Source organism: Enhydra lutris, unplaced genomic scaffold (genome assembly GCF_002288905.1).
Source record: "Enhydra lutris kenyoni isolate GAN:26980312 unplaced genomic scaffold, ASM228890v2 scaffoldscaffold9, whole genome shotgun sequence".
Lineage (NCBI taxonomy): Eukaryota > Metazoa > Chordata > Mammalia > Carnivora > Mustelidae > Enhydra > Enhydra lutris.
The window spans coordinates 4,744,107-4,765,717 of NW_019154093.1; the positions used below are offsets into that span (position 1 = coordinate 4,744,107).

A 21,611-nucleotide genomic window follows, 5' to 3' on the forward strand; every position below is an offset into this window, starting at 1 on the left:
CTAATTTCTCCAATCTTTGTTCATGCCCCTCTATCTAGAACCCCCCAAAATTCAATGACTGTTGTGGCTCCCTCTCTGCTCTCCCTAGATCCAGGTATAAGTGAAGATCCCTCTGAGGCCTCAGGGGGCATCCAGTGTGACTTCTCTCATTTGCAGATAAGGAGACTGAGGAGAGGGGCTTCAGGGTACAGAAAGGGTCAGCAGAGAATTAAGATGAGGCTCAGGACTCCTGTTTCCCAGGTTGCTGCACTGTGCAGCTGTGGGGCCCCAGGGCCTTGCCACCTTCAGTGTCCACAGCTCATCTGTCCATATTCAGGCCCCTGCCTGACTCCTGGCCAGTCAGAGGTAGGATAGACCTCCTTCTCTACAGCAGACCTGCAGACATCAACGACCAAGATGCTCCCATACCCCACAGGAGACCTAAGGAGGAAGATAGACTCCTGAGGGTCCGATTCCTTAGGGCACTGACTCTGGGAGGCAGCTGGAGTAAGAGGCAGAACTTCCCTAAGTGCACTGCACTTTGCAGCTTACCAATAAATCACGAGATGGTGTTATTATCCCCGTTTTCCATACAGAAAAGCCAAGGCCCAGAGAGGTTAAGTCATTTCTCTAAAGTCATACGGTAATGGAGCTTGGGTTCAAGCCCAGGTTTGTGGAATTCAGGAGACCTGACACTGTCTCATGAGCTCCCCTTTGCTCCCAAGACTATCACTAACCCCTCCTCCAGGCAGACTGCCTGTCTTCCCTGACTAGTTAGTTGTGATGTAAGTGCTGGCTTTAGAACTTAGTTCTAATCTAAGCTTTGCCCCTTACCGGCGTGGGACAGGGGGCCGTGGGCATGTCACATCTTCTCTCTGAACCTCATTTTCCACTTCTGTAAAATGGGCATAATATTACATACCCAACAGGGTTGCTTTGTGGATTAGCCATGTTAATATATGTACACTGCCTGGGCCTTTTTCAAAGTGAATGGAACTGACCACTGACATTCTGTAACTTTAATTTAATACAAATTCATCATAACTCACAAAATGGGCAACATTCAAAATAAAAATACTGCTGGGGTGACCCAGATTCTGGTAGATGTAGGGGTGGGGGGAGGTTGAGGATTCCTCCTGCCTGAGAGGGACGCCAATGGGCAACAGTTGTGAGGGGAGCCCCCCCAAGTTCAGCCAGTCTGGCTCCTTTGGGATGAGTGGGGTCAGGGACCCCACAAGCTCCAAATCTAGGCTCAGGATGAGAAAGCAAAGCTGAGGCTTGAGATATTCTGGCCACCCCTGGGCAGGGCCAGAGCCAGGGAGCAGGACAGCTGGAGGCTCTGCTGCTTTAAAGCCAAGACCCGGAAGTGAACCCCTCTCTGTTTCTTTTGTGTCCTTTTAATGTGGTTGGGCCAGGAAAGAAGAATCTATTTCCCAAACACCCGTGCAGCCAGAGTCCAGGCTTTGTGTTGTGTTTCCCCAGCAGTGCCTCTCATCCAGATTGGGATTTGGGAATTAAATTGAGTGGGAGAGAGGCGGGCCCCAGGACGTCCATTTGCTGGCATGGTCAGCAGCGGAGGGAGCACCGCTTTGCGGTCCGCGTCCTCCTGATTCGGTCAGTGGCTTACTACAGACGGGAGCAGCGTTTTTGATCAGGACAGGCATGATGAATTTGGCGGCTGGGAATTACTCCTGGAAAACCAGCAGAGTCTGCTCCTCCAGTCTTTCCAATGATTCTGGAAAGCCATCAGGGATGTGATCATAAATTCTGTCTCATTAAACTAGCCAAAGCAGCTCTCGTTATCCGCACAGGATCTGAATGGAGAGAGATGCCAAGCCTGATGGGAGGTCCCAGCCAACAGTTTGTCCCAGTGCTCAGGTCCTGACAGAGACACGGCTCCCTGCACCCTAGCCTGGTCCCAGAGGCCCGCTTGGACCCTTGGCCAAGCTTCTGGGGACCTCCATCACCTAGTGATGCTTGTCCTGCAGCTGCCTTTAGGCTACTGGTCTCCGCCTTGGCCCCTGGCCGTGCCGTCATCCTACTTTTCTACCCGTGGGCAGGAAGGTGGTGGCACATGTAACACGTGGTCCCAATGACAGGTACCTCGCAAAGGCCACAGCATCATCTCTACCTGCAGGGCAGTGGGAAAAACAGGAACCACAAAGCTCTTGGTCTGGAGGTAGAAGAGGTGGTTCTCGGACACCTTAGGACCAGCTACTGCCTGTGTCCACTGTGGGCTGGAGTCAAGGGTAACATGGCCCATGGCTCAGTGAGGGGCAAGACTCTGACGTGGGGACCATAAGAGGGTTCCTGTGTATCTTTCCAGCTGCCAACCGCTGGCAACACTGACACATCCTGAGATCAGGGCGTGTGGGCAGGAGGGAGACAGAGGGAGGTGGGCCCCTGCCCCCAGAGGATGGGGATGAGGACTGGGCAGGGGCTGCCCCGAGGAGAAGCCACATCACATCCTTGGACCAAAGCTGCCTCTCCATCAAGGTCAGAACTACAGGACATCAATGCCGACAGAGTTTAGGAATCATGGAGCACGGAGGCTGAAGGGTAAACAAGCAGCCTGAGACCTCACCGTGGCCACGTGGGACCGGAATCCAGGCCTCTCCTGTCCCCTGGGTGGTGCTCTTGCGGGTGGCCGCGGCTCGGGTAGCGTCTGGGCACTCCCTCCGCGGCCCTAGATGCGCACTGTATTGATCCTCAAGGGCTGCACGTTCTTGCCATTTGCGTGGCTCTGCCCGGGGCTGAAGTAGGAGCAGAGTTTGCCCGGGAACTTCTCGCGGAAGGTGTAGAGCCAGGACATGTCGTCGGCGTTGTAGAAGATGAGCAGGCCTTGATCGTAGTCCAGGAACACGCCCACCTTGTCCAGCTTGTCGCGGACGTTGAGCCGGGTCCAGGGCTCGGTGCAGGCGCTGTACTGGTTGCCGTCGTGCATGACGATGCAGTAGAAGCCGCGGCTGGGCTGGATCTGGATGCTGCCCTTGCGGCTGGCCGCCTCGTGGGCCAGCCCAATCACCCACTGGGTCTTCTCCGCCACCACCACCTCCCAGTAGTGCACGCCGCTGCTGAAGGCCTCGGAGCCCAGCACCGACACCTCCACGTCGAAGCGCTTCGGCGAGTCCTGCAGCGGCTGCGGGTGCAGGTTGCCGTAGGCCACGATGGTGCAGTCGTCGGACAGGATCAGGCGCTGGTGGGCAGTGCCTGGGTCCAGGGTCAGGGCAGCGGGCACTGCAGGGGGCGGAGGAGGGGAGAGGAGGTGAATGGAGAGAAGGCTGTGGACCCACTCTACTTCCCTACTTGGGGGCTGGCTTCTGGTTGGTCCCCAGGAAGCTGTGTGTTGCTGAAGGCTAGCCTGCCCTCTCTGGTCCTCAGCTCCCTCCTCTGTAAAATGGAAGGGTGATGGCCAAGGTCCTTCCAGATTTAACCCTGGCTGCAGAGGATCAGGAACTGTGACTGCCTGGGGCAAGGAACACAGGAGGCACCCCGCAAAAGTCTGTTGGGTAAACTATAAAGAAATCCAGAATTACAGAACTTCAGAGCTGAGAGAGCGTCAGGATTATCCAGGCGTTGGCAATCACCCTGGTGGGGACAAGGACATGCGTGGGAGTGTGTGGGTTTCTTAGTAGGTGCGATCCATGCGTCCAAATGCCCTGAATGAAAGGCACAGGGCATTTCCACGGCCCTCTTGCCACCCATATGTTTTCAAATGCCCAACCAGACATTCATGTGGATGAAAAACTTTTTTACAAAGACCTAAAATTACAACTTAACTCCATTTTATGTATGAACAGGATGTAATTTTTGTACAGTTTTAATATACTGAGTATTTTAGAACACTACTACCATGGAAACTGAGGGGAGACTGCATTTATGTTGTTTAGAACTTCATTGAGAATTGTTCACTTTTTGGGACAATACATCTCTAAGAAAAATGCCACTGACTCATAGAATCTACCTGTTTCAGACCACATTTGAGACAAAATGGTGTTGTACCTATGGTAGGAGCACCTGACTACTTCATTGTTTTCCAGTATGGCTATAGTGAGCCCCTAGAGAGGACACGAGCAATATTTTCTTACAAGGAATTTCCTTGTATTTTTTCTTTATATCATCATCAGATTATGGATATACAATTTCAAGTATAGATACATTTAATATATATTTATATATTATATATTAAAATTTATATATATTATAATTTATGTATTATACATATATATAAATTGTGAAAAGGTTATATTATCTTTGAGACATTACAAATTATTTGTTAGGAAATGTAGGTGACAGGTCTGAAAAAGCTGTGAACCATTAATTCTGAGCCAACTGTTCCATTTGACAGATGGGGAAAATGAGACCCAGAGAGGAGAGGGGACTAATCTCAGGTCACCCAGCACCTAGTGGCAGAATAAAGACTAATCAAGGCCATGTGCAACCCAGCCCCAACGCCACGCCACCCCGCTCAGCCCCAAAGCCTCCACTCAGACTGTCTGTCCTCCACTGACTCCTCCCTGCTTGTTGTCATCACCCCTGCGTGTGGCTCCACTCCAGGGCCCATCCTCTGGGAAGCCGTCTTAGTGGCCCAGCAGGTGGGCTCACTCTTTCTTCGGAGATTCCTTAACTTCATGTCCTCTCCTGATTCTATAAGGGGTATGGTCTCCTGTGCCCACATCTTACACCCCCTTTGCATCAAGAGGGCAAGGGTTGTGTACCACCCAACTAGGTTCTCCTTAGTGTGCCTGGTGCCCAGCACAGAGCCAGGCATAGTGAAGGTTTCCAGAAAGGCTCACCCAATTAAAGTGACTCTGTTTGTGTTGCTCTCAGGCAGGCAGCACAGGCTGGGTCACCCTGCTCTGGGCTGGTCACACTGGCTTAGCAGGTCTGGTGCTCAGAGTCTCTGTTTACTCTCTCCTTCAGAAGGGAGCGGATGCTCAGCCAGAAGATGCGAGAACCTGGAAGTGGCCTGCCTGAGCTTGGATGACCATTTCCAGGGCAGAGCAAGACAGAGGCCAAGAAGAGTGAAGAGAAGGAATCCTGCCCCAGGTCCTGGGAGCAAAGGATTTCTTCACGCTGCTCTCTGGGGCTTCCCTTATCTGGGGGGGGGGTGGGGGGGGGGGTCAGGACCAGAGTTCCACTCGGCTGCAGCATTACCCCCTACTTCTGTCACCTCTGTTGGCTTCATGCGTGCACAGAAATGAAGCACTTCAGTGGTGGCAACTGTCCCCAACAGGGACCAAGAGCCCATTTCTGAACTGTGCTCCCGTGCACACTGCCACCAGCAAAGCTCACCCTTGACTTCTATCAGGCTCCCTCCATGGGCTCCGGTAGGAGTCAATTTCGTTTCGCATGTTATATTCTCCTTTCCTGTTCTTAGATCTCTGAGGGCTGAACGGAAACCATCAGCCCTGGGAACAGGGGGGGTCAATGGAAACAGAACTCTCCATCCAGGGACACTGAAGAGGGGGAGCTCCAAGAAGGAAGACACTGAATCAGTGGCTGAATGTTCTACCCTGTCTTCCGAAGGGTCACCGTACAGCCTGTGGGAACCCGAAGTTCTTGCCCACGTGGAATGTGGGAATCCCCACAGTGACGTCAGGAGGTGAGAGCAGGAGGGAGGTGTAGGAAGTGTGTGTGAGGGGGAGGCTAAGGAAGCAAGAAGAATCTAATTAGACACAGATGGGCCACTCCTACAGGCTGTGGAATGTGGGTCACACTCAGGCGTCTGTAGCAGAGGGGCAGAGCAGGCACAAAGCCAAGGTGTGGGCAGCCACCATCCTGACTGCCACGCGGGGACTTGTGGAGCTCAGGATGACTGAGGAGGTCTGCAACAGGCAGAAAGTATCGCGCGGGGCCGAGGGACCAGGGCTGGAGCAGGCGGACGGGGGTTTGAGCCCCATACCAGCACAGGGGCTGGAGGGCTCAGCCCCAGATCCTTAAGCCTCATGGAGGGCCACATGGCCACTTCCAGGGCCACCGATGAGTGTGGAGGGCGCTGGAAGAGGCAGCCAAGTGGGCTCTCAAGGGCTCTGAGATTGGGCCATAGAGATGAGGCAGGAATCCAGAGGATATCCTGACTGCACTGAGCGCCAGCTCCTGGGGTGGGCTTGGGGGCAGGGTCTGCTGTTCATTGGGCAGTGCTGGCAGCAGAGGCGGAACTGGGGGAGGGGCCCGGTAACTGGGTGCTTGGCCCAACCTCCCAGGGGCAGGGGGATGTTGAGCCCAGAATTCTTATTAGGCACAGGGCGTGGCCTGCTTCTTAATAGGCTTTGACACCCCCAACGGGTAGGCTGGGGCTCACCTCCAGGGTCTCCCATTTCATCATAAAGAGGTTCTGTCTCCCCAGGACTCCATCCCATCTTCCGTGAGGCTAGATCTGGCAGGAGTAACAGCCTTCAGACCAGAGAGAGACCCAGAAGGGGCCATGGCAACACCTTTTCCGTCTGAGATGTCAGTCCCTGGGTGGGGAATGGCAATCCCTCCACCCATCCTTTATCCTTGGGAGAGCTGCCAGACCACAGTCCCCTGGGGCTCACTATGTTACAGGTCAGAGATCTTTTCTATGTCCGGATACACTGTTTTAGAAAAACAGAAAGCAGGTGTTGAAGCAGCCCGTTGTCTCCAGGTGTTTTTTCTGTCCATTTAAGACTGAGACCTCAACGTCAAAGGCATTGAGGGAGGGACATGGACTGTGGAGGCCCCAGGAAATGTCTGCTGGCCATCGTCAACCACCCCCGACATGGCCCAGGTAGCAGAGAAACCTCCTAGTCCAGCACCATGGCTTGGCAGTGGGTGGCTGAGTCCCTCTGTTCCCAAGGACAGTGGCTCGAACCTTCAGAAGCCTGACAGGATGGCTCTTTCCTCAGGCCTTCACAAAATCTGCTGCCTCGGGCTTCCCACCTACTTAGACCCTCCAGGGCATCGTGCCAGCATTCGAGAAACACACTCATACCCACTAGCTTGCTGGAATGCTGTGGCAGCCCCAGAAGAGCAAATCATGGTACCATTTGTCAGAAGAGGAAACTGAGGCTCCAAGGACACTTCTCAGAGTTAACTGGCCTGCATGAGCTATCCCTCAGGGTGGAAGTACAGTTGGAACTTGAGCTGAGGTCTTTTCACACCATGTTCTTTCCTTTATGTGGCCCCAGAAAGCCTGCTCAGCAAGACCGAGGAACCATAGGATGAGTCCCAATCACCATCGTAATAAACAGGTATCACATACTTACTGAGTTCCAGGATTATTATCACAACTAGATAATTTTATTTCATTCTTATACCTACCCTGGGAGATCAATCACATCTGCCCCATCCCTGTTTTACAGAGGAGAAAACTGGCTCAGAGAGGGCAGTGATCTGCCCTGGGGCACACAGCTAGGTGGTGACGAAATGACTGGATTGAGGTGAGCAGGGGGAAGGAGTGAGCAGCCCAGGGGAGGGAGGTGGCAGAAGCACAGGAGGCAATGTCTGGTGTCCTCTGGTCTGGCCAGGGGAGGAAGTTTGTGTTGGGGAGCTGGAACAAACAGGCCTGGCGGTTGGGGGAGGGTTTCTAATGTCAGCTGAAGGGTGGGACAGGAGGTGGGTGGTGGTAGAGACTGGAAGTTCCAAAGCAAGGGGAGTGACCAGTGCTAAATGGAGTTCTCAGGTGACCCAGTAGGAAGCCTGAGCTGGAAGCAGGACAGGCAGGAAGCTGCTAGAATCCAGGGGCTAGGTCCCTGGGGGTGCCTGTCCCTCCCGTCTGGACATAAAGGGCCTTGGTGCTGCCAGAGGAGCCAGAGTGACTTCACAGGGCCTACGGACAAAGGAAGGGGACTGGCTAAGCAGGTCACTGTTCTCTGAATTCCCCAGGGACCTCTGTCCTTGGCTGGATGCTCAGGGCACACACTACCGCTCCCTCAGCCCCTCTTCCACAGTTTTCTCTGGGCCCGTGGTTCTCAGCTGGGGCTATTTGCCTCGCAGGGTTCATCTGGTAATGTCTTGAGACATTTTGGGTTGTCAAAACTGGGGAGGGGAGCCTTTCATTGAGCAGAGACGAGGAATGCTGCTAGCCAACCCACCATGCATAGGACAGCCCTCTATAACAAGGAATTATCCAGCCTCAAAGGTCAAGAGTGCTGACATTGAGAAACCCTGCCCTGGGGTAACCAGCAAGTTCCCCCATCCACGTGCTCACTTGGGAGGGGGTTGAGAAGGGATTAGCATCCTGATTTCTTAGAGGAGGAAACTGAGACTCAGAGGAGAAAGTAACTTTTTCAAGGATGTGTGGCAAGTTCCATTCAAAAATATTTACTGAGTACCTACTTTATGGCACTATTCTAGTAGCAGAACTGAGCCTAGGGCTCATTCATTTCTTTATCTACTTATCAACAAACATTTCCTGTGTGGGCTTCTAGGGATATAGAGTGATGAATTAGATCCAGCCCTGACCCCTCAGAGCTCATGATCTAGTGAGACAGACAGCTACACAGACATTGACAAAACAGTGAGACCAGGAAAGCCCAGGGCGACCTGAAGAAATCCAGGAAGGATTCTCAGAGGAGGTGTTTATAAACTGGATGTGAAGGGGAGAAGTTAGTCATCAAAGACTGAGATTTGTAGAGAGGGTTCTAGGCAGAGACGGATCAGTGTTGCTGAGTATTATGGGGGCGGGAGGGGGGAGGATGAGAGAACGGCAGGGCCAAGGTCTTGTAGGGCCTTGACTGTCAGGCTGAGGTGCCTGGAGTGCCTCTCTGAGCTGTGACCAGGATGCAGCAGGTGGCAGCCGAGACAAAGAGAGCTCCTGAGACCATCTGCCCAAAGGCTTCCCTGGGTCAGCAGCTGGGGATGTGCTTGTTTCCTCCTTGAGTTATTCTGCTTCGCCCACATGTGGCCCTCCCCCTGCTGGGTCCCCGGGTGGAAGTCCCTCCAAGTCTAGGAGCATACAACGAGGCTAGGAGTACCCCAAGAAGACAGCCCAGAGTTCCACCCAGTCTGCTGGGAAAAGGGCCCTTCCCCAAACTACTGCCCCTTTTGGCAATGAGGGCACAGATCCAGATTTACGAGTACTAGGCACTGTCCCTTCGCTTCTGGGAAATTGGAAATGATATATCAGATGTGGCCTTCAGTCACTTATGGGGGATCCCCACCTCTGTCCAGCATTCACACTCTCAGTGAGCTCTTCGGCCTTCTCCATCCTTTCCTGGAAGGCCCCATCAGGACCATCCTGGGATCATTCACGCTCCTGCCCTCCCCACTGCTTTAGCCGATGCAGTTCCCCACCAGGGACAGTCTGGAGGCCCCACCAGGCTCCACCTTTCCCTGTGCGGCCAAAGCCTCAGCCTTCAGTGCTCAGTTCAAACATCATCAGCTCAGTCCTTCTCCTGGCCCCACCAGAACCTACTGTTTCTCCTTGGGGTTTCCACAGAACTGCATGAGTTGCTTGTCATAGCTTATCCCACTGGGCTGTGGGGTCTGGGAGGGTCTGTTTGCCCATCTGTATCTCCTGACCCCTGAAAATGCCTGGAGGCACTTTCAGTGTCTGTAGGTCAAAAGAATGAATCCAGGCACGGGGCCAGAGCTCTGACTGCTGTGTGACTATGGGAAATCAGCGAGCCTCTCTGAGCCTCCGTCTCCCACCCAGGCTTCCTGGGTTGGTGTGAGGCCAGAGGATGCCTGGCTGGCTTAGAAGGTAAGGGCACAGGCTCTGGGCTCTGGCAGGTCTGAGTGCGAATCCTGACTGTAACACTTCTGGGTTGTGTTCATGGACAAGGTCTTAACAGTTCTCTTTCCTCAACTGAAAAAGATGAGGACAGTAATACTGCCTACCTCTTTGAGAGAATTCCCCTTCATATCCTTGTCTCACCTTTAAAGGACATGGTGCCTTTGTAGGTTATATGATTTTGGGTCCCAGGGTCTACTCCCTCCACTAGAAACCTGTTAAAACCTTCTCCTCTCTCTGCAAACCTCCCATCACCTCCTCCCACCTCTCTTCATCGCAGGCGGCAACCTTGCTTCCTACCTCAGTGGGAAAGGGGAGGCCATCAGAAGAGAAACCTCTCAAGCTTTCACCACTGCCCATTCATTCCCCCTCCTCTGGGCTCCCGAAGATGAGCTGTCTGGGCTCCCAGCAGAGGTAGCGGCAGACCGCCCCCCACCCCACTCCTGGACATCTCCCCGGCCACTCTCTTGGCCCTTCCCCCTCAGCTCTGCCCTCCTTCCACTGGGTCTTTCCCCTTACCCACAAAGAGGCCATTACTTCTTTCCCCTTCAACAGCCTCTGCCACCTTCTCTGTCCGTCCCTTAAATCAAATGCCTGACTTAGAAATAGAAAGCATTGTCTCCACTCAATCTCCACTCGCTCTCTCCTCCCACTTGCCCTTGGATGGCCTCCTATCCAGCTTATGCCCCTGTGGCTCCACAAAGACCCCCATGCTGCTGGACAACAGTCAGTTCGGGGTTCTCCCACCTGGCCTAGTGGCCTTTGCTGCCATCAGCCGCTCTCCCTACTTGGCTTCCAGGACAAACCTGGGTTTCTACCCCCACCCCCTTCTCTGGCTGCTCCTTCCCGGTCCTGTTGGCTGGGTCTCCCCCGTCCCTACGATCTGGGAGTGCCCTGGAGCTTCAGAGTTGAGAGTAGCTCTGTCTCTCTTCTTTCACTTCCTAGGTGCTGTCATCTAGGCTCATAAAGTACTGTCCACACGCCAATATCGCCGGCGCTGACCCTTGTCCTATATAGTACTTGTCATTCCACTTGCCTTCTCAGCACCGGCGCTTAGACATCTCATCCATATGGCAAACGTCACGTGCTTACAACTCTGTCCTTCCAGGAAGCTTGGCCTGCATCATTGTAGTTCCCTTGTCTTTTTTCTCTCATACCCGAGATCGGATTCATTAGCAAATCCTATTGGCTCTCCCTTCAAAGTAGATCCCAAATCTGATCACTTCTCTCCACCTCCACTGCAATCACCCTGCTCCAAGCCACCACCGCTGGCCTGGAGTATTGTGGAAATCTCCTAACCAGTCTCCCGGCCTCCACTCTTAACCCCCTTCAGTCTATTCTCAACCTGGGAGTAAGAGGGAGCCTCGAGGAACTTAAGCACATCCCACTGCATGTCCCCAAGCCCTCCAGGGGCTCCCACCTCACTCAGCATGAAGTCTGAAGTTCTCACACTGGCCCTCAGGCCCTCAGGGTCTGGCCATTGCCACCTCCCTGACCTCCTCACCTCTACTCCCTTCCACTCTAGCCACACCAGCCTCCTCATTCCTTGAATATGCCAGGCTGCTCCTGCCTCAGGGCCTTTGCACTTGCTATCCCCACTGTCAGGAACTCTTCCCTCAGAAAACTGCAATGGATCACTCTCCTTCTTCCTTCAGGGCTTTATTTCTATGCTTCCTGCCTGGTGAGGTCTTCTAACTGGACCTTCTACTTATTATCTGACCTGACATCCCCTAGCTCCCTTCCTTATCTTTTATCCTTCTCTAATGAACTATGGATTTTACTTATTTACTTTCACTTTCTCTCTCCCTATGATATAAGATCCACGAGGGCAGGGACTTTTGCCTGTTTTTCTCACTGCTATGTCTCCAGTACCTAGAAGAGTATGTTGTGTGATATGTGCTGTAGGATGGATGAATGAACTTCCCAAGGCCTCAGTCTCTTCATCTGGAGAATGGATATATTAATGGCCTCATAATGGCCATATGAGGATTCACTGAGCTGAGTGATAGTGCGGGTGCCTAGCACAGGCCCTGGAACAGAGCAGGTGCTCAGCAAGAAATTCTTCTCCTCCCTCTGCCCTGCCCCCATGCTATGTTCAGAGTGGGTGGACAGGCTGGGATGTATCCCCTCACTCCTGCCCGTGCTAAACCTTACCTCTTCCTGGGTGCTCTCTGGGGCTGGCAGGAAGGGCCTTACCTGGGTGGATATCCTGGAATAGGGACTTCCAGATGGTGTACTGCAGGGGGCCCGTGTACTTGGAGGTCGGGAAGTCTTCGTAAGTCAGATTGGTCTCATGGATTTTCCCTTTAAGCCTGGAAAGAAAACAGGAGAACAGGCTGCATTGGGGGCTGGATTTTGGTCCCAACCCTGGGGGCCCTACAGCCTCCTTCAGGGCAGCTGACAAAGAGCAAGGTCATGTATGTCAAGTCTGCCAGCATCAGAGTCAGAGTCAGAGCCACTTCCTACTTCTCTAGCCTCAGTTACTTCATCTTTAAAATGGGTACCAAGATAGCACCTGCCTTCCAGGCTTGTTGTGAGTAGAATACGGCATAATGTATGTAAAACGCTTACCACAGTGCTTGGTTCACGGTCAACACCGAATACATGATGTTAGCTATCAGGATTGATCATCAACAGACTAATAACAAAGTGTTATCATTATGAAAGGGGGCTACGGGACCAGAGAGACGTGCATTTGAATCCTGGTTCTGCCATATACTAGACCCAGTGATCTAGCTTCTCTGTGCCTGTTCCCACATGTGTGAAATGGGGGTGGCAGCCGTTGCTATCTCCAAGGGAGCTAATAGGATTATAATAATATAAATACTATGTATTACCTATAATATCAATATTATAAACAATAGAATGTGTATTTGTAATATAAATAATGTTGCTCTATAAGTAATACTCTGTATGATTCTGCTTATTACATAAATAACAATATAAACACAGAAAGCCTTTTTGGCCCAGGCTCTGGCACAGAGCAGATGTCCCGTACCTCTCTGATGAAGATGGGAATGAATGAGTTCTCTGCTAACCAGCCCCTGTGCCTCGGGGCCCACCTCCCCACTACCTGTCCGGGGAAGGTGGCTGGTGGCGGGCACTTACCGCTCAGACAGTGAGGCCACCCCGGCCAGGAAGGTGTGGCGGTCGGTCTCGGCCAGCCGCTCCTGCAGGATCTGGGCCCCCTCCTGCACCTTGCGCAGCTGCTGGCTGTAACGCTGGACTTTCTGCTCAATGTCCGTCAGCGTGCGCGCTGTGTCAGCCTCCAGCTCCTCCAGCATCGCCTTCTGCCGCTCCCGCAGCAGCCGGTGCAGCCGCTCAAATGCCTCCCCGATGGTGGTCCGCAAGCTTTTGGTGGAAGACTGGGGGGACAGGCATCAGGGGTGAGGCCAGGGGGAGCGGAAGGGGATGACTCCTGGGAGAGAGGTGGAAGCTGACAACCTTGCCGTGGGGAGTGGAAAGGGTGGTGGAAGGGCGCGGTGGCAGGATGGGGCCGGCAGAGCCAGGGACAGCACATGATTCCATGTGCCCCTTAGGAAACTCACTGAGGCTTGAACTAGTGGAGCAGCAGAGGGGCCGTGGCCTGAAAGACATTTGGGGGCAGCCTCCCTGTGCCAGGTGGGCTGGCTGGAGAGATGTGGGAGAGAAAGGTGTGAGGATGATGCCCAGCTTTCTGGCTTGGGGGTGGGAGGGACAGGGAAGCTGGGGGAGAGGCGGTGGTCAGGGAGAAGAGGCTGAAGTCAGTCTAGGATACAGTGAGGTCTTTATTTGTTTAAAAAAAAAAAATTCACTCATGGGGCTCAAGCCAAGAAGACAAGGAGATCACAGATATCACAAGGGCAAACTTTGGTGGTCACCTGCCCTGTCCCGCCACCCTTGCGAGCCCCTAGCCAAGAAACTGGACCAGGAAGTTAAAGTCATGATCACAGGAGGCAAGCCTGGACTTGCCCACTTCTCTGCTCCCGTGGGCACTGCCAGGCCCAGGAGAGGCCTGTGTGGGGATGGGCACGGGCTTCGGTGTGCAACAGCCCGGGTGAGAATCTTAGCTCTGGGTCTCTAGCTGGGCCAACCTCAGTTGCCTAATGTCTCTGAGCCTATCTTCTTATTATCTGTGAGAGGAATGACACAACCACAGTGCAGGGGTCTGGGAAGATCGAGTGGGGGCATGTTCGCCAAGTGCATGGCCTTGTTTGAGGTTCAGAGAAAGAGCCTGATGATTGAGAGATGGCTTCTGAGCTGGGGCCTGCAGGACAGGCTACAAGTCAACGGCGGGGATGGGGGGAAGCAGCACACGGCAGGACAACATGGGGTACAGAAGTGTGGCCAGGCTGTAGTGCCAGTGCGGGACCTGCCTCTGCAATTTCACTTTGTGGGATTCTGGCTGGGAGTTCACAGAGTCAGAGACCCCGCTGTGTTCAGTGCCCGGGGCTCTGTGGGAGGCTTGACAAAGGCTCAATTAGGGCCAGTTCCCTCCTGTCGCGGCAGCAGGAAGAACTGCTGGCAGTGGGCCAGCCTCCCTGCGCATGCCCACCCAGAGCGCCAGGCAGACAAAGGGGGCGGAGGGGAGACTGGGGATGAACAGCCAGGCTGCCTGTGGCCTCCCTGAGCCCCTCCCTGAACACTGAGGCTTCTGTGCAGCTCACGTGGAGAAGATGGGGCCTACCCTCCCTGCCCAGTCAGCCATCTGCCTCTGCCCCCCCCAAGGACCCCCAGAACCACAGCCACCCCTTCCAGCTCCTTCTCAGCCCCTCCATAGCAGTGTCTGGTGCACTGGCCACCCTCTGCTGGCTGCATGTTCTGGTTTGCCTCCCACCTTGGTGGCTGCTCCCTCTGGGCCAGCTCCTTCCATTCTCACCCACGCGCCCTCCTAGATGGTCCACCTCCACTGCTTTGAGGATGGTTCCCGTGACCTTATCTGTGGCCTTGCACGTCTCCTGAGCTCCACATTCATCTTTCCACCTGCCTCAAGCAGACTCCTGGGATCCCACAGGCCATCTAACTCTCTTGGTCAACTCTGTGTCTTCGGCAACAAACTCATGGCCACAGTGACCCTTCTAATGTGCAAAGTGGGTCAAAGCCAATGCTCTTTAGGAATCTTTCTGGGCTCCTTGATAACTAGTAAAACACTAAATTCCTTAGCCCGGCATTCAGAGTCCTCAATCTGATCCCAGCTTACCTCTCTAGTGCCATTGTGCTGCAATTCCACTGCCTAGAATGGACACCCCCCTCAAACTCTTTATCGGACAGGCAAACTCCTACTCAATCTGCAAGGCCCAGCTTGAAAGCTACCTCCTCTGTGACAGCCTCCCTCACTTTTTCAGGCAGTGAAATAGTTAAATGTCTCCAGAGCATTTTGGAAATACTCCTAATACACAGTCTCACATTTTATGTGACTCCAGCTAATGGACAATCCCCAGGGGTAAGAATGACGTCTTTCCCAGCCTTGCACTTCCTGTGCCCATCCCAGGGCCAGGCACAAAGCTGGTAGTCAGAATCTGCTTGGGAGGTAAAGGAGGGAAGAGTCTTGCCAAAAATTACTCTGCAGAGGTGAGTGCAGACTCCATCTTCTTTTTAGGATGGGGGCCTAGTGTCTCCAGGACAAAACAGAATGAGTAGGAAAAGGGGCAGAGGCAGGGAGAGGGTAGCTTAAAAGTGACAGCCAATCCCGGGTGCTTTAAGTATGTTCCTGAAAGGTCTTCCCAACCTACTTATCTTGCTGGCCACAAAGCCACAGATCTGGCTGCGGGCCTCCCAGCACAGGGCTAGGATGTGCATTAGGTTCTGACAAAATTGGACAGTAAGCTCCCAACTAACCACTCACTCACTATGGGACCTTAGGCTAGTTCCTCAACCTCTCTGTGCCTCAGTTTCCTTGCCAATAAAATGAAGATAACATTCCTACTTCTGAAGGAGTCCCCCTCACACCATACACACACTCATCTGTTCTACAATATTTATTGTATGGAGGCACTGTGCTAGGTTCTGGGGAGTCCTGCTGTCACAGAGGTGACATTCTGTGGGGTTCAGTTTCAGTGAGACAATGAACAGGAAACACAATTACCAGCCCAGAGAAAGAGGTTCAGCTCAACTGGCATGCCCCATTTATTCTAGTTTTTTTCTAGGGCAGAGCCATCCCCTCCTCCACCCAGCCCTCAATCCCTTTGGTGCTGTGGCTGGGAAAGCAGCCCCTACCCCAGCCCACCACATCCCTGGGAATACACTGGGGCTCAGAGGAACTGGGGCTGCTTCAGAAAAACACCCTGCCAAGAATGCATCACTTGGTCAGGACCGACCAAGGAAAACATTGGGCCCAGGGAGGGAGATCAGATAGGCCCTCGGGCCGGGCCATTGGAGGGGCAGGCACTGCAGGAAAGCCGAGTCAGGCACCAGGTGAAATATGACCTCCAAAGCATCCATAGGCATTTCTTGTATAAACACCCCAGTCCAGACAGGAAGCGGGGATGGGGGAACTAGAGGGGGAGGTGGCCCCACAGGACCCCCCAGAGGTAGACAGATGGACAGGAAAGCAGGGGAGGAAAAGGTCAGTGGAGAAAAACAATGGGGAGTGGAAAGAAGAGAACGCTAGGGAAAAAACTAGACCATAATATTCTGCTTTCATTCACATAGAGGATTTCATTTGCTTCTCTTCACCCGAGGGTGCAGAATCACCAGGCAGATGGGGAAACTGAGGCTGCGCAAGGCAAATAGGCTAGCGTCTTCTGTTTCTCATCTATCGCCTGCTGAGGGTCCTGCCCGCAGGCATTCCAGAATGTTCTCTAAAGAAATGTTTGTCATGACCTCCTTGAGACCCCACATGGGTTGGAGGCCAAGCTGGGGCACATATCTGGATCTGCAATGGCCTCTCCAGGTCCCCGGGTGACCCCAGAGGTCCGGAGCATTCCTAAGGCTCTAGTTCAGCTACTGCTGGCAGCTGCACCTCTGCTAGTGAGTGGGGCCAGACTGAAATCACCGCAGAGCTTAGCAGCTGGGCTGGGGTCCCCAGTTCTTGGTCCCAGAAAGGGCAGAAATCAAAGCAAGCCTTGTCCAGTTGGTGAGACATCAGTGGGGGAACTCAGAGGGAGGCCCTGGAATCCAGAACTTTAGGGCTGGAAGGAGCCTGGCAGGGTCTCTGGTGTATAGATGGGGAGACTGGGGGCCAGAAAAGTATGGTTTACCCAAAGTCACACAGCGAGGTAGTGACTAGATCAGAATCCAGGGCCTCCCTCTCAGGTCCAGGTTCCTTTTCAAACCATTGCAGCCAGAGACTACAGGGGTTGGCCCTACTTTGCAGTAGAGTCCATAACCCCACAGTCCGCGTTTAAGAGAGTGATACCAAGCCTGGGCCACAAATCACTGGGAGGGCTTCGAGGGGAACAGGCTCAGACTGGCTCCTCCGGATTGCTCCCCGGTCCCACCTCACCTTCCACCCGGAGCAGGAAGGGAGAAAGGGCCCCACCCTTAAACCCAAGAACCAGCCCAAATCCTTGCCCTCAGTCCTAGGAGTGGGTCCTGTCGCATTTACCTTCAGGGAAGCCCCAGCCTCCGTTCCACCCGCGCCCGCCCCCATCCCAGCTCCGTCCCTCTCATAATAGGTTTGGCACCTTAAGACCCCGCCCCTCTAACCAGAGGGCCCCGCCCCCTGCAGGCCCCGCCCCCCGCCCAGGCGGGGCTCACCTTGGTCTCAGCCAACTGTCGCTTGAGCAGCTGCAGCGCCTCGGTGTGCTCCCGCTCGCTGTCCTGAAGGGCCTGAAGCTGCTCCTTCAGCTCCCTCTGGAACAACACAAGGCCTGGATGCGGGGCTCCGGCCAGACCGCCGCCGCTCTCCCGCGACCTCCCCCAAGACCACCCTCCCCGCACAGTTCAACAATCCCAAGTCTCCCAGATATACCGGCTGCTTTCATCTTTCCATCTTTCATCGGGAGTTTTGCAACACGCTCCTCTCTAGCCATCCTAGATGCTTGTGGTCTCCCTGTCCAACCCGCCTCCACATGACGTTCTGCCCCCGCCTGATTTGCTGGCGGAGACTCCTGGCTTAGAATTCTCGGAAGGGTACCAAGTAGCACTGTGGCTCCGCTAGGACTCGCGCGTCGGGTGCTCTTGGCGCTGTTCTCAAGCCTTTGCTTGTATGGGGTCATTTAATCTTCTCAGTAATACAGAGGAAGGCACTATTATTACCTCCGTTTTCCGTCGGAAAAATTGGTACAGAGAGTTTGTGAAACTGGCCCAAAAGCATGCAGCCAAGCAAGTAAGAGTAAAACCATAATTGCACCATGATTTTGACGTCAGGTGACATATCTTCTGCAGTGGTGACACCCATGACAGACAGCGACAAATCCACAATATACAACAGATGGAATACGGCCACAATTAGTATTACTGATTTTTCCTTTCCCTCGGGTTCCAGGAGGGCTCAGTATGACTCTGCTAGTAATTTTGTTTTGATTTTAAAAATTTGATATTTTGTTCATCATGAGTTTTGTTTTTGTTTGTTTGTTTTGCTTTAATATTGATTTTCAAAAATTGCATTAAGTATTACCCACCTCAACCCCTGAGTTTTGGGGTGCCTACTTCAATGTTGCACCTCACCCTCCCACACCTGTCTCCACCATCCTTCTCCCTTTACTCCCCTGCAGCCAAAGTGGACTTCTTCCCGTTGCTCTGTCATGGGCTCGTCTCACCCTCATGATTTAGCCCTTGCTGCTTCCTCTGGCCAGCGCACTCCACTCAGATTTTCTCCCAGTGATTCCTTGGTGTCATTAACCTATCAGCTCCAGTGCCACCTGGTCAGGGAGGTCTCGCTCACGTACAGCTTCATCGACACCCTCAGTCCCACATCCTGTTTCGAGGTCTTCCTAGCACCTTCTGCTGTCCAAGACGCTCTTGCTCACTTGTTAGACAGTTTCCTGCTCATGGCCTCCACTAGACAGTGACTATCATGAGGGCAGGGGTCTTGTCTGGCTTGTTCACTGTTGGATCCCCAGTGTTTAGAATAGTGCTCAGCACACAGTAGGGCCTCAATGAATATTTGTCAAATGAATGAATGTGGTGTTGAGGTGGGTACCCCGGTGAGAGGGCCCGCTGTCTGCATGAACTGGGTGTTTGGCTTATTGTAACTAGTTCTCCTGTCTGTCCCTAGTGTCCCGCCTTCCCATCCCCCATGAGCCCATGAGTCCTACGGGGATGGGCCCTTACCATTCCCTGCTCTCTATCCCCTGTACCTGTCAACAGCCTGACAATAAGATGGGGCTCAAGGAGGTTTGCTTTGTGGATGAATTTCTGCGGAAACAGCCTCTGAGCAGGACCTGGGTTTTCCAGTCAGCCTGGGCTGTGAGAGATGCCAAGAAGGTGACTTACCTGTTCACCCCTACCTCCCTCCTACTCACTCAGCTCATGAGGGCAGGGAGGACCCTTGGAAAACATCTGGCCCACCTAATTTTACAGATGAGGCAGCAATATGGGAAGATGGTCATGATGACATGCTAAGAGAAGCATGCAGAAATTATCTTTGCTTACTATCCCTTAGCCATGCTACAAATATTTACTACGTATGTGCCAGGCACCACTGAGGCTCTGGGGATACCCCAGAGAGCGAGACAGACAGTCCGTGGCCAGAGGAACTGTCCAGGGTGGTGGGGAAGGGAGAGAATGAGCAAAGAAAGTAACAGCTCCGGCCTGTGCTCTACAGAAAATAAAGTGGTGTGGGATGGGGGTGAGTTTGGGGGAGGGTGGACAGGGAAGGCTCCTCTTCCCTGAGTTGTCACCTGAGATGACACGGCAGCAGGGTGGGGAGGAGCCGGCCTCAGAAACAGGAGTTAGATGGGACACTGGGGACGGCTTGTGCTGTGAGAGCAGAGAGCTCCCACAGACAGGATGGCTACCACCTCTGCGAGTGCCTCGGGGCCATGAGGCAACTATAAAGATGGGAGGCACAAGCTGAAGCCAGAGGGGTAGGAGGAGGCAGGAGCCTGGGTCCCTGATGATGGATTGTGGCTCAGTGATGAGTTAGGAAGCTGGCCCTCAAGAAAAAAGAGAGAGAGAGAGAGAGAGAGAGAGAGAGAGAGAGACAGAAGCCCTGATTACTGGTGTTTGCCAATTTCTGTGGTATAAATGCTCCCACCAGAGCTGATTATCAAGCGATGACCGTGAGGTCAGGGGCTGGGGATACCTGGCACAGTCAGCTGGCAGGAACCGGAGCGAGCCAGCTCCAACACACCACTGCCTGGGGGCCTTTCCTACAGGCCGGCTGTATGGGGGAGAGAAAGACACATCATCTCCTCACGGCTGCCCGGCCAGGTGTCTGGTACTGACAGCCGACAGTCATTCCTAACAGGTTCATGCGCATCTGAGTTGTTGGAGCAGACAAATGTCATTCCCCTGAAGAGTATAGATCGACTGCTCATCAGGCTCCCCCTGATGGCCCTGGGGCTACCCAGCTTGGGACCTGGCTGAGGGATGAGCTGAGTGCGACAGTCGTCCCTCCTGGTGTCCTCACAGGTTCACATAAGACTCAGCCCCCCAGGTGTCTCCTCAGAGTCTCTGAGAAAACGACCCCGGAGGCAGAGTTCCTCACAGCGCTGAGGGCACCCAAGAGGCCTGGACAAATCCCTCCCTGCTTCCAGGGCCAAGGAACAAGAAACAAGGAGAGAAGGCCTGCCTTTTCCTCTTGGACCCTGGGAGACACAGAACCTTCCTTTGCCGATTCCACAGACAGGTGCAGAGGTCTCCTTGGGTCCACACGGTGCTGGGTCAGCAACAGGCAGAGGGATGCTTCAGGAGGGGGAATTGGGGGGGAACACAGGGACACATGCATTAACATGACAGGGAATGCTGGAACCGGGTTAGGGGACACAACACTTGCTGCTCTTCCCAGGTCCCCATCTCAGCGAGGGCCACCCCTACCCCTACTGCCATCCAAGTGAGAACTCTGGGAGTCACTCCTGATGCTGCCCGCCCACGAGGGCAATCAGTCATCAGGTTTGTCTCGCCGGTTGTCTCCTGTCTACACCCACTGCCCCTGGTTCGGTTTTCTGGACTGTGACCCTAGGCTCCCCTCTGCCCCTGCACTCTCCAAATGGAGTGCCTTGTCTCTAGGACAGATCTGTCCATGCTTTTTCCCTGTGCCCCATGGCAGGATCTCCATGGTGTCTGAGAAGATGGCCACGAAGCTTGAGTGTGGCACTCAAGGCCTTTACCCCTGGCCCCAAACTTCTTCTCCAGCCCTGTCTCTTGGTCCAGACCTGCACTGTTCAAGGCAGCAGCTACCAGGCACATGTGGCTACTAGGGTTAACATGCTTTGAAATGAAATAAAACTGAAACTCTGTTCCTCAGTGGCCCCGAGGTGCTGGGTTACGTGTCTGAAGTGGTCAAGAGCCACACAGGACGGGTGGCCAGTGTCTCAGAGGGCACAGATGTGGAGTCTCAGGAACCGTGTGGTCAAACCCTCCGGATCTAACAGGAAACTGAGGTCCACCGAAAGGGACTGACTGGCCGGTGGCCACATAGCTTAACAAAGGAGAACCAACTGGAAAACATAGTGCCGGCAGAAGTGAGACACCAAACAGGAAGCTCTGAGCAGCAGAGCTGGTGCAGAGGAAGGGCAGTGGCGGGGTCTGGGTTCACAGGCGCGTGTCACGCAATTCTCACAGCCGTCTCACGGAGGGCGAAATAGAGGCTCAGAGAGATCAGACAGCTGGCCCAAGGTTACACAGCTCCGTTTCCAAATCTGTAAAGAGCAGCTAATACCAGTGTTGGGTCTGTGGTTGTGAGGATCCAATGACTTAATTCGCGACCTGACATGATGCCCAGAGTGACGCTCAGTCACTCTTGGCTGCTGTCACGGTCATCACCATCATCATCTCAGTGACATGTGAAACAGGGAGTCAGAACCGGTTGAGGCTTCCAGGAGAGACATTATTTCTGATGGAAAGCCTG

At 53.7% G+C, this 21,611-nt stretch overlaps 1 protein-coding gene across 1 annotated transcript in view; it reads right to left on the bottom strand.

Moving 5' to 3' along the window:
* Positions 1-983: 983 nt before the first annotated feature.
* Positions 984-21,611, bottom strand: part of LOC111143473 (tripartite motif containing 62) — a 28,219-nt gene continuing 7,591 nt past the window's right edge. The window contains exons 2-5 of the mRNA XM_022497252.1: positions 17,354-17,449; positions 12,785-13,041; positions 11,873-11,988; positions 984-3,216 (exon numbers count right to left, since the gene is read on the bottom strand). Of these exons, the coding sequence (XP_022352960.1) occupies positions 2,666-3,216; positions 11,873-11,988; positions 12,785-13,041; positions 17,354-17,449 (1,020 nt within the window). The 3' untranslated portion in view covers positions 984-2,665. The remainder of the gene's footprint in view (positions 3,217-11,872; positions 11,989-12,784; positions 13,042-17,353; positions 17,450-21,611) is intronic.